The sequence below is a fragment of the Scyliorhinus canicula genome, chromosome 11, assembly GCF_902713615.1.
Source record: "Scyliorhinus canicula chromosome 11, sScyCan1.1, whole genome shotgun sequence".
NCBI classification, from domain to species: Eukaryota; Metazoa; Chordata; class Chondrichthyes; order Carcharhiniformes; family Scyliorhinidae; genus Scyliorhinus; species Scyliorhinus canicula.
Genome location: NC_052156.1, coordinates 73,188,499 through 73,201,566, shown reverse-complemented (window position 1 = coordinate 73,201,566; position 13,068 = coordinate 73,188,499). Strand labels below are relative to the sequence as shown.

At 44.8% G+C, this 13,068-nt stretch overlaps 2 protein-coding genes across 3 annotated transcripts in view; one reads left to right on the top strand and one right to left on the bottom strand.

Annotated features, from left to right (window-relative positions):
* sema3h (sema domain, immunoglobulin domain (Ig), short basic domain, secreted, (semaphorin) 3H) overlaps positions 1–8,346 on the bottom strand; it is a 217,571-nt gene extending 209,225 nt beyond the window's left edge. For both annotated transcript variants that reach the window (XM_038810740.1, XM_038810741.1), the window contains exon 1: positions 8,069–8,346. In XM_038810740.1, the coding sequence (XP_038666668.1) occupies positions 8,069–8,240 (172 nt within the window). In that variant the 5' untranslated portion in view covers positions 8,241–8,346. The remainder of the gene's footprint in view (positions 1–8,068) is intronic.
* Positions 8,347–12,787: 4,441 nt separating this feature from the next.
* Positions 12,788–13,068, top strand: part of zmynd10 (zinc finger, MYND-type containing 10) — a 109,409-nt gene continuing 109,128 nt past the window's right edge. The window contains exon 1 of the mRNA XM_038810739.1: positions 12,788–12,821. The gene's annotated coding sequence lies outside the window, so the exon portion shown is untranslated. The remainder of the gene's footprint in view (positions 12,822–13,068) is intronic.

The following is a 13,068-nucleotide window of genomic DNA, read 5'->3' as shown; positions in this document are numbered from 1 at the left end:
GATCATGCTGCTCGTCTAAACTAAAATCTTCTACACTTCCGGGGTCCATATCCTTCCATTCCCATCCCATTCATGTATTTGTCAAGATGCCCCTTAAAAGTCACTATCATCACTGCTTCCACCACCTCCTCCGGCAGCGAGTTCCAGGCACCCACTACCCTCTGTGTAAAAAACTTGCCTCGTACGTCTCCTCTAAACCTTGCCCCTCACACCTTAAACCTATGCCCCCTAGTAATTGACCTCTCTACCCTAGGAAAAAGTCTCTGACTATGCCCCTCATAATTTTGTAGACCTCTATCTGGTTGCCCGTCAACCTCTGTCGTTCCAGTGAGAACAAACCGAGTTCATTCAACCTCTCATCAGAGCTAATGCCCTCCAAACCAGGCAACATTGCTGGCTTTTAAAGCTGACCAAGGTAGGTCAGCAGCACGGTTCAATTCCCATACCAGCCTCCCCGAACAGGCGCTGGGATGTGGCGACTAGGGGCTATTCACAGTAACTTCATTTGAAGCCGACTTGTGACAATAAGCGATTTTCATTTCAACATCCTGGTAAATCTCTTCAGCACGCTCTCTAAAGCCTCCACATCTTTCTGGTAGTGTGGCGACCAGAATTGAACACTATACTCCAAGTGTGGCCTAACTAAGATTCTATACAGCTGCAACATGACTTGCCAATTTTTATACTCAATGGCCCGGCCAATGAAGGCAAGCATGCGGTACGCCTTCTTGATTACCTTCTCCACCTGTGTTGCCCCTTTCAGTGACCTGTGGACCTGTACACCTAGATCTCTCTGACTGTCAATACTCTTGAGTGTTCTACCATTCACTGTATATTCCCTACCTGTCTTAGACCTTCCAAAATGCATTACCTCACATTTGTCCGGATTAAACCCCATCAGCCATCTCTCCGCCCAAGTCTCCAAATGATCTGAATCCTGCTGTATCCTCTGACAGTCCTCATCGCTATCCACAATTCCACCAACCTTTGTGTTGTCCACAAACTTACGAATCAGTTTTTTAATAAACCAAGTTTTCTTTTGACGAACTCGGTTCGCACTCGTTTATGGTCTGCAAAAGTAATCTCGGCCAACAGGTTAGGAGAATGATGCACATTGTTGGGCAGTGCTATCTTTCACAGGAAACTTTAAACCAACACCCTATTCAGGTGACTATTAAGTAAATAATTCTCCCATTGTCCTCCTCAGTAATGCTATCAAAGTGCACTTTAACTGACCATTCAACTGATTTACTCATTGTGGGATCTGCTTTAACAAATTGGCTGCCATGCTTCCATGTATTCCAAAGTAATTCCAAAGATTGTGCAGATTTGATAAAGTGTTAGAAAAATACGATCTTTCTTCCTTTACTGGAGTGTCGCACTCTCTTAGCATGTGTTTCTTGGGCATAAAAACAAGACAAATTTAAAATTAATCACAGAGGATTGCTTCAGCCCAGACTATGTCTGTCATTGCTGTTACAGTGATGTATTCAGCTATTTTTTAAATACTCAAGGGGCGTATTACAAAAAGCTAGCTCTGCTAAGGTTAATCTGTCTCACCCAGGCATTAAGCAAAACATCATGTTTCAAGCTCAGTGCAAATTAACCAACAATTCCACAGGCCTTTGAAGTAACGTTTTGTCTTTTTGATAGATGATCTTTCTTTATTCTAATACGTTTGGGGGATGGGGGGGACGGAAGGAGTGTGGTGGTGGGGGTGGCAAAAATCTTCAACATGTTTTAGCAATGAGCTGAGACACAGGTTTGAGATTTCCCATGGGCTTCTGAACAAACATAGCAATCGATTTATTAAGGGAAATCATCGGCTGTCCATGCTACTTTATTGAGCTGTGCAGGTGCCTGATGCCATTGCAAAACCTTTGATTGGAAACACGCAAAATTGAATCAACTTCAGTGAGCTGGGTAAAGGGAAGGTTCTCTGTATTGTCAGGCTACAACAAGTGCAAACCCCCAGGGAACTTTACTGGGCCCATGTATATGTCATAAATTTATATATATATATATTTTATACATACAATGACGTGGAAGAAGGATTAGAGAGTTGTATTCCAAGTTTGCGCATGAGACGAATTTAGGAGGCAGAGTAAGTTGTGGAGGTGGAAACAATCATTTGAAGTGACATGAATTAAGTGAATGAGATAAACTGGCAAAATTGTGGCAGATGGAGCGGAATTTGGAGAAGCGTGGGCAGGATTCTCTCACCCCGGGGCCGGCGTTTACAACGGCGTCAACAACGGCGTCAACACTTAGCCTCAGGATCACAGAATCCCGCCTCGTGTGTCCATCTAATGTGAATCCAAATACATATTTTCTCAATGATGAGGTGAGGAACTGTAAAGGAATTTGGGTGCCTATGTGCGCAGATTTAAAATATAATCAAAAGGTTAATAGAATCTCAAGGTGATTGGAATACAAATTTGAGGAAATTATACTTTAAGTCATAGAGAGCCTTGGCAGACCCCATCTGGAATATTGCAGTTTTGGATACTGTACCACAGAAAAGGTTTATCACCCTGCAGAACCTTTTTAAAAATTATTTCGTAGTATGTGGGCATCACTGGCAAGACCAGCATATGTTGCCCATCCCTAATTGCTTTTCAACTGACTGGCATGCTAGGTCATTTCAGAGGTCAATAGTTCAGAGTCAACCACATTGTTGTGGGTCTGGAGTCGCACGTTGGCCAGACCGGATAAGGGTTGCAGGTTTTGTGGTCACCATTATTGAAACGAGCTTTATAATTCCAGATTTATTAACTGAATTGAAATTCCACCAGCTGTCGAGGTGGGATTTGAACCCTTGTCTCCAGAGCATTAGCCTGGGTTTCTGGATTACAGGTCCAATGACATTACCACTAGGCTATCATCGCCCCGTAATTCTGCAAAATTATATCGGAATGAGTGGGTTAAATGATGAGGCCCGGTTACATAATCAAAGTTTACATTCCCTTGCATTTAGAAAGTGCAGGGGTGATCGAAACAAGGTATATGAATTAAAACTATTTCCTCTCACGCAGGAATCCAGAAGAACGAGACAAGATCTGAAAATTAAAGCAAAGTTATTTGAGAATGAAATCAGGAAGTACATTTCACATAGAATAGTGGCAACCTGGAACCCAAAAACACTGTGGCTGCTGAAGCAATTGAAATTGTCAAGACAAAGGATGACAGTTTTTAGTTGGGTAAGGGTACACAGGGATATGGAACAAACACAGGTAAATGGAGTTGGGAACAGGGGGAAACCATTTAGCTCTTCGAACCTGTTCCACCACTCATGGTTGGTCTGCAACCCAACTCCAGACACCCACATTAGCCCCATATCCCTCAATACCATTTGTTAGCAAAAAAACTATCAATCTCAGATTTAAAATTAACAATGATCTAACATCAAATGCTGTTTGCAGAAAACACATTCCAAACTTCTCCTGCCCTTTGCATGCAGAAATGTTCCTTTATTTCACTCCTAATTTTTTAGACCATGCCCCCCCCCTCCCCCAGCCCACAACTCCTTAACCAGTGGAAATAATTTTTTTTTAAAATACTGTGGATGTTAGAAATCTGAAATAAGGACAGGAAATGCTAGAAATACTCAGCAGGTCTGGCAGAAATGCAACAGTTTTTGAGTAAGTGAAAGATGAGGAAGGTGGGAAGAAGAGCAAAAGGGAAGGTATTTTTCAGGGTGGAGGGCAGAATATATTAAAAGACAAAATATTTAATCGTACAAGGCCAAAGGGGGATACTTGATCAAAGTCAAGAAGGGAAATAGAACACACTCAGGGTAAACAAGGTAGAAGAAACAAATGGAATTTCCTGTCAGAGAGAAGAGGGCAGAAGAGAAGCGGCAGTGAGTTAAACAAAAGCAAAATATCGCAGATACTAGAAATCTGAAGTAAAACAGAAAATGCCAGAAATACTCAGCAGGTCTGGTAGCATTTATGCAGAGGTGAACAGAGATTCATGCCTGTGAACTTACATCAACACTGGGAAAAGTTAGGTGATCTATGTTGGATATCCAAGTTTATTTCGCCCCTAGCACTGAGCAACACAGGACCTTCTCTAAATCATCTCCAGCAACTATATGTCTCTCTTGTTTCTTTTCAACCGCAACTGAAGACAATATTCAAAGTGTGAACGCAAAACAGAACTTTTAATCAATTTTATCAAATTTAATCAATACCTCCTATGGACCAACATGCTACTCCTTTGGACACGTCGTTCAACATGATGTTTGCTGATTGCTAGTTGGACATGTTTGGCATACAAAAATTCTTTCAGCTTCACACATATCTATTTCCATGGCATTCATGGTGCACGTGTGTTGCTTATTTTTCCATCTTAGCACATTACACTTATCTGCTTTAAATTTCATCTGTCATTAATCTGCCCATTGATTCTGATTTTTGAACTGTCTTTCCAACTCCATTGCTTTTTCCAAAATAATTTAGCCCTGATGATACTTGACAACATCTGCCTTTCTGCACCAACCAATCCACTGTGACTCTCTAAATTAGAATGCCAATTTAGGTGTAGGTTACACCCTCTATTATTAGTCACCAGGTTTGAGCTCTCTAAACTAATTCAAATCAGGATCTTTCATCCCACAAATCTAAGTTAAAATTGACACCAATTCCAGGGCTGGAAAGTATATGCGTTCTCCCGCTATACCAAACAATATGGTGTTCATGGCTGTATTATGAGTAGTATGTTCCAGAATTATCTGCTCAGAGGTCCACCATATTGGAACATACATGTCTTGTCTGAACCAGTGTGATTTAAGACGGGCCAGTAACCACACAACAAATATCTTTACAAGATAAATTGAGGAGATAACTCTACTGCAATGAACTTCAAAGTTAATTTTGCTCTCCTCGCATTCAGCTATGTTTATGACGTTGCATGATTGGCTGTGATGTATAGTCTATCTGCAATGTGCACAGCCAGTTTAAATGCTGTCCAAACTAGTGTCACTCTCACCGTTATACATTCTCTCTCACATACTCAGGTTGGATTTTAGTTCCAGGTTCCCAGTCCAAAGTCAGGCTGAATTCCAGGTGTGGGAACCCAGAAGTGGCAGTGAAGGGATCCTGGAGAGGATTTATGAGGAAGCAGCCACTCAAGAGTTTGTCTCTGAGAATCCCATCAAATTAGGGATATCAGATAGGCTCTGCAGCAGGGAGGGCCAATGGGAGTGAGTGCCTGAGGCTATGGCGGGGCTGGCAGCGCCACATGGGGAGGTGGGCACTGCTGACATAGAGAATGAGAGGGTGCCTCAAGATGGAAGTGCCGTCTGGAGACTACAGAAAGTATTTTTTGATGTGGCCATAGCTGCCAGGCCATCATTGTGTCGGGGGAACCTTTACACAGCTGTGGCTCTCTGGCATCCATGGTGCCAGTGGGGAGCAATTAGAGGCCTTGTTAGGTCTCAGCCTGCCACTAACCATATGCCAGGCATCAGTCTCAAGGGATGTCTGTTTGGAAAATTCCAGATGGCAAATAATGATTGTCCTCGATTGATGCTTTAATTGGTCATAATGGCTATCTGCCTTTGGGTAGGTAGCAGTTACCCTCCAGAAGTAGCCTCACTGAAAATCAGCCACAGGCAGGAGCATTGTTGTCAGTAATGCAAAATGACAGTCCTGCCCACCTCAAAACTCACCCCATCACAGAAATGAACAGCCCATTGTCCCTATCTCATTCATGGCACCCTACCTGCATTGCCAATCAGAAATTGGGTGATTCTTGACTGTGCGTCAAACAGCCTTTCCCCATCTCTGTCTCCAACACTTTCATAACTACTAAAACAAAAGTTTAAAACAAAAATGGAAATAAAACACACGCACTGGGTGAAATATGGGCTGGTAAGACTTTTTACTGGCCACACTCCAGTCTGCAAACAGCCTTTCTTCGTAAGGAATTTAAAAATTGTAATCTAAATGCCAAAAATCAAGGAGCTCCCTACCTAACAGGATCGCTGGAGAACCTTCTCAGTTTAAGAAGGCAGTCCACTACAACCAGAAGGGCCAGTAGGGATGGACAGTAAATGCCAAACTTGATGGTGATGCCCACAGCCCCAGAATGAAAAAGATTCTGTTGATGGTCTTACTTTCTTTTTGAATTATTGGTACGTTTCTATTTTGACACCAGTCACTTAAATACACCGACAGCAGGCAATACTAAACTTGAACAGATCAACAATGAAGTTTCTGATGATATCATGATGGGCAGAAAATGAGATGGACAATGGCTTTGGGTGATCAGGCATATCAGATCAGAATGTGAAACATAACCAGGTAGCTGTGAGGAAAGGCTTTACCAGAGCACTTGAAAAGGGGAGCATGCACCACTATCATCAGACTATCAAGAGTGACAGATGATCTGTGATTACCTGAACATTCAGTAATAGAGGTACATACCTATCGTGAGTCACCCTCCCCACGTTATTAGGTTTCCAAAGACTGGACCAAAAAAAAGCTTCCACTCAGCTTTCTTTATTTATGTAGTCTCAGATGCCCCCGCTGGCTACCTCATGAACAGCATACACACGAGTCAACAAGCATTATCCAGTTAACACATGGTGCACAACAGGCAGCTCCATTCGCGAGGTGCCTCAGTGCTCCAAGAGGGGAGCTTCACTACATTATTGGAGTCCTCTGTTCTACTTGTAGCCCATTTGAGTGCACCTCCTCACTGGATGCTTGGTGGCGTCAAATTTTCCCTTTAGCATTGTGACTTGATTTTACCTAATCATAAAGGTCGACACGTAAACCTTTTGCATGGTATATATTTTTTAAAAGCACAGGCTGCACAGCTGACTGTTTCACAATTAGTTTGTGTAGTTTGGGATGTATGTATGGATAGCTGCAGTGATGGCTCTGGAAATAATTTGCAACAATGAATTTAGTAACATATTTGGACAAGCTTAGAATGGATTGGCATTGGACTGCCGCGGTTGAAGAAGACAGCTCACCACCACCTTAAGTAAGGGTAGTTAGGGACAGCAATTAAATGCCACCCTTGCCAGTGACACCTACACCCCATGATTGAATTTTTAAAAGTACAATATTTCTGAAAGTATACATACACCAGAAGAGTTCTCCCAGTGTACTGGGCAACATTTATCTTACTAGCACTGCCGAAAACAAATTGTCTGGTCATTAACTCATTACCATTTGTTGTGGCCTTTCTTTGCCTGCAGTGTTTCAGTGCCTGCATTTCAAAAAGTACTTAACTGGCTGCAAAGCACTTTGTGGCATTCTGAGGTTATGAAAAGCACTGTATAGCCGCAAAGTGCTTTCCTCCTTCTCACAACACTGACATTGTCACAGAATTGTTAGCTGGTTTATGGTTTCTGTAATGACCATTTTGCAATGTTCTGTAATGTTCTTTAAGATATATATTTTTGCAAAAAAAAAAGTTGGTTGGATAATGGTTAATCACAGTTTACATTTCTTGAGACAGTCAGTTAACTTTTACACAATCAAACAGCATTAATGTAGAGAACCGTCACTCAACCGTAACCAGGTAACACCTCCAATATAATTTATTTATTGATGTATCTCAGACAGGGAACATTGGGACTGTATCAAACTGTATTTTTCATTCATAACACATTTTCTTTCCATGATACACATGTTAAAGCAATAGAAATGTCGTGTTATGTCCAAGAGGGACAACATTTACAGGATTAAGCAGTACACTAGGGGGAATTGTAACAGAGGGAGAAGCAGACAGACAGACTCAGAAGGTAAGAGACATGGGAAGAAATGAGACAGACAGATATTGGAAGCAAGAGACAGAAACCGAGGGGCTTTCCATGAGAGAAAAAATACACAAACAGAAAGATAGAAAGAAGCGCAAGGAATGAAAAAGAAAGAGAAAATACAGACAGGAACCCAGATGAGGGAGAAGGTGGTGCAGCCAACGATTGATTTAGAAAGACACAGTGGGCCAGAAACGGAGAGAACAGGGCACAGAGAGACAGATGAAGAGGGGAAAGATGGACAGGAGGAGGGCATAACCAGAGAGCAAGCTAAAATAATCGGAAGTCTACCTGAGAAGGTGATCCGGAGCCGGGCTTGGGAAGGTCTCCATGCACTGGTCAGTCTTTCCCCAAGGACAGACAGCAGCAGGACTTGGAGGAGGGATGCGCTGAACCAGAGCCCCAGCTTGAATCCACGTCCACAGCGACCCGGGGGTACACGGTGAGCCCTGTTAATCCACATGGCGCTCAGTCACTTCTTTCTCCTTCTTTCCAGAAAGTGATTTCAACAAGTCACAAAAGAACAATCCTTCAAAGCCTGACAGTGTCCCAGTGCAAATCTGAGTGAAGCGGTTGACAGGAGGAGAAAAGCAGAAAACAGCTGCAAGAAGGTGGATGTGTGTGTGTGTCGGGGGGGGGGGGGGGGACTTTGTAGGTCACAGCCTGACTGACCTCTCAACCAAGGAGGTCAATAACAGAAGTCCCAGCTCTTGCGTCTCTCAATTAACCTCTTTGGATATGAGGGTCACAGTTTGTGGATATGAGGGTCACAGTTTGAGGCTGTCACCAGCTTTGCAGGACTCTCGACCTTTTCCCCGGGTACACACACAGCAGCCTGCCTGCCTGCAGAGTGCCTGCTCTCTCTCACTCTCTCTCCTCGTGTGCAGTTTTGGACAGGAACTGTCACCCTCCTCTGATTCGTGGCTGCTCCCCCTTTCGCCCGCTCCTCAGCCACAGCTGCCGGCCAGCTCCTTCAAAGCGTGTGCCCTCTGTGTGTGTGTGTGTGTGTCCTTCCTTAACCAGGGCTGAAGAGAGAGGGAGAGAGCCCGGCACACGCCCCTCCTCTCTTTCAGCCGACAGTGCAATCAGTGGCGAAAGATAAATGCAAGTCACACATTTGGAACTGCATTTTAATACTTCAGGGGCAGAAACCCAGTCAGATTGCAGCCCCCCGCCCCCAACACACACACACGCTCTCTTTACGTCCCGCCCCCCCCCCCCGTGCAAAACTCTACCTGAAGGTCAGGCTGAGCCAGTTAAGATAAAGTGACTTGCCAGTTACCAATGGAAGAATTAAATTGCTTTCATCGCTTTTTAAAAAATCACAGTCGGATAATTCCGGGCTCCCAGCAGTGTATGTGTGTGTGTGAAGGATGGTGTCCAGTTGTGCTCTCTGCTCCTCTCATTGAGAGGTGCACTTGACTCTTTGATCACTGCTCCACATGGCTAGTGTGAGGTTAGCGGGGGTGGCATGGATACCAGAGTAATTAATTGCTTCCTTACACGGAAGCATTTGATTGGCAGTGTTACAAAAACGTTCGCCATCAGAGCCACTGAAGCTCAGATAAGGATCAGAGAATCCATAGAATTCCGACAGTTCAGAAGGAGGCCATTCAGTCCATCGAGTCTGCACCTCCGAAAGGGCACCCCACCTATGCCCACTCCCCCGCCCTATCCCGTAACCCCACCTAACCTTTTTGGACACTAAGGACAATTTAGCATGGCCAATCCACCTAACCTGCACATCTTTCCACTGCAGGGGGAAACCAACGCAGACACGGGAGAATGTGCGAATTCCACACAGTCGCCCAAGGCTGGAATCAAACCCGGGTCCCTGGTGCAGTGAGGCAGCAGTGCTAACCACTGTGCCACGGTATCAGTCTCAGGCTGAGATGGGGGGAGGGGGGCAAGTGCAGAGCAGTGCAGATACAGCTCTATAACGCTGGGGCTTCCAGGGATAGGTTATAGTGCCAGGTAGCATGAACTTGTCTTCAGTTTGGAAGTTTGTGGGTGATCTAATGAAGGTGGTTGGATGGTAAATCCGAGGGAAGGGTTTGACAGGAGGAGAAAAGCAGGAGGGTATGGAAAAGATATTTTCTCTGGTGGGGTAATTCTGAAGGAGGAGGCACAGAGTCAAAATTAGAATTAGGCCACTTTTAAGTGACACAGCAGTTAGCATGGCTGTCTCATAGCACCAGTGACCTGGGTTCAATTCCGACCTTGGGTGACTGTGTGGAGTTTGCATTTTCCCCCTGTGTCTGCATGGGTTTCCTCCAGGTGCTCCTGTTTCCTCCCACGGTCCAAAGATATGCGGGTTAGGTGGATTGGCCATGCTAAAATTGTCCCTTAATGTCCAAAAAGGTTAGGTGAGACTAAAGGGATAGGGCATGGTCCTGGGTGGTGTGATCCTTCGGAAGGTCGGTGCAGACGCGATGGGCCCAATGGCCTCCATCTGCACTGTAGTAATTCTATGATTGCATCTCAGGCAGGGTAATGGAAATCAGGAAGGCCTGGGTCAATTGAGGCTTTCAAGTTTGAGATTGGGTAAGGAACACTCATCAAAGGTAAATGTGTCCAGGTGTAAATCACCCAGGATCTCACTGAATGTGGAGCACACTCCATGGCTGAGATTTACCCCCCCCCCCCCCCCCCCCCCCCCCCCCCCCGCCAAGTTCAAACTGTTATATTATATTATAGAAACTCCCAGACTCCTGCAATACTGGTGGCAATACTGGAGACTGTTCTTTTACAGTTAGGGCACAGGCATGCTGAAGGGAGCACTGAGCTGACTTCTAAAACCTTGATGTGGAGATGCCGGCGTTGGACTGGGGTCCAACTTTCATGTCCAATGCTTTCACCTGAGGAAGGAGCAGTGCTCCGAAAGCTCGTGTTTGAACCAAACCTGTTGGACTTTAACCTGGTGTTGAAAGACTTCTTACTGTTCTAAAACCTTGTTACACATATTGGGGTAGACCTCGACTTTGCAAAATGGAGGATGTATTAGGAAAGATTCAGAGATGGGATATGCTGATGGATGACATAGGTGACAATGTATCACTGACACCAGTAAGGTATGTGTTTGACTCTCCACAGAGGTTGGAATCACTGCCTAGGAGCAACAAGCCTATTCTGTAATCTGTTCGAATGTGGTGCTAATAAACAAGTGTTAAGCAGATGCCAATGTTTGTTTATTGACCAAGTCCCACACCTGGAATCCAAGGCAGAACACAGGTGTCAGTGAGTCAGCAGCCTGCTTAACATCCCTCCCAAGTTTCATTTGAGCTGACTTTGATAGAAATAAAAATGATAAGAGATGTAAAATGAGCTGGCAATTCCTCATCACCCATTTTTCACTAATCACAAGTCAGCTCCATTGGCAGTGAAGCATTTGGACAGGCCTTTTCAGCAGCCAGCACTGCCAAGTGAGGTGTGGTGCAGTTTAAACCTACAGGTCCTAACATAGGATTATGGGGAGTGTTGGCTGAGGGGTGGGCTGGGCCTAGGTACTTTCTTTTTGGGTGGGTGCTACTTTCATTAGTAATATTTCATTGATAATATTACTACTTTGACATCACAGTGAGCACAAAGCCCTCTGTGACACCCCCCAAAGTTCTGCAATTTCAATACTCATCCAACAGGCAATGCCCATGCCCAGGGGCTTGAGACACAATTCAGGCTGATAGAGTCATAGAGTTTTACAGCCCAAAATGAGGCCCTTCAGCCCATCATTTTTGTGCATCAACCACCTGTCTATTCTAATCCCATTTTACAGCACCTGGTCCATAGCCTTCTGTGCTATGGAGTTACAAGTGCTCATCTAAATGCTTCTTAAATGTCATGAGGGTTCCTGTCTCTGCCAACTTTTCAGGCAGTGAGTTCCAGATTGCCACCACCCTCTGGATGAAACGGTTTCTCCACACATTCCTTCTAAACCTCCTGCCCCTTATATTAAATCTATGCCCCCCCCTCCCCCGATTATTGACCGCTTTACTAAGGGGAAAATATCCTTCCTATCTACCCTATCTATGTCACTCATAATTTTGTACACCTGAATCAGCCCCCCTCCCCCCCCCCCCCACCCCCCCGGTCCCCTCAGCCTCTGAGTACTCAATGCAGTACTGAGGGAGGGCTGCACTGTCTGAGGTGCACTCCCTTTTTTGTGGGAAGTATTAAACGGAGGCCCAGCCTACCCTGGGAGGAAACAATCTCAAAACACTGGGGGAAGGGCTGCTCCGTCCTTCCATGTCCTGCTTTGAAACCAGCACCCAGTAAATGAGATGATCTGGTCATTATCCCAATGCTGTCGGTGGGACTTTCTGTTCAAAAATTGGATCAAGTTGATGCGACCATCAATTCATTCAGAGACACGAGTTGAAGTAAACTGTGGCTTTAATCAGCTTACAACTGAGCCTGCCTGCGACTATACTTAACTGAGGGCGGACTCGTAGGACCGCAGCACTTATACTTCCTGCTGGGAGTGGAGCCAAGGGCGGAGCCCTGTACATGCTCCTCATTTCCCCCTGTGGGCAGAGCCGCATAACGGCTCACAGATGGAGCCCACAGGGACACAGTAATGTAGTGCGAATTTATAGTGGTTACACATTTACCACACAAGTGTTACATACAAGGTTACATATCAAAAGTATTTTATTAGTTGTAAAGTGCTTTGAAACATTTTGAAATCCTGAAAGCCTCTCTTTCTCTCTTCGACCTCTCTTCCTTTTCTTTCCGTTTTCAGCTATAAAATCGATTTTTTTTTTTTTAGACCGTCAAATTAAGACACAAGACCCTTGCCACTAAACAGACACGGCGAGCAAAAATATGTTTAATTACTGGTAAACTGCCTCAGTGCATTTTCTTTACAAACATCCACACTCTCAGATGATATCAGTTGCCTTTGATATCTATCGAGATGTGGTTGAACGAAGGGGCAATGACCAATACAGAAGCTATTCTTACAGTGGACTGGACACCTTGCCAAGTTTGGAGTGTAGCTATCCTTTCCGGTGCAGGATCTCACAAAGAGGACTGGCGAGGTCTGAGGGTATGTTGTTTCACTCGCAAAACGGGGCTGGGGAACGTGTGTTGAAGATGAATACTTTCCTATGGTGAGGGAATGCCGGTCGGTCACCTCCCCCTTGCCCCGAATCAAAGCTGTAGATATCTTTGCTGGCACTCGATTGTCACCTTATACTTGGCGGGATCTTGTCAGAGACGCGACCAGATCAAGAGTTGACGGTCTCAGTCAGCCGACATTTCAGTCTTGGCTGTCTGACAGATCAGGGTTTGCG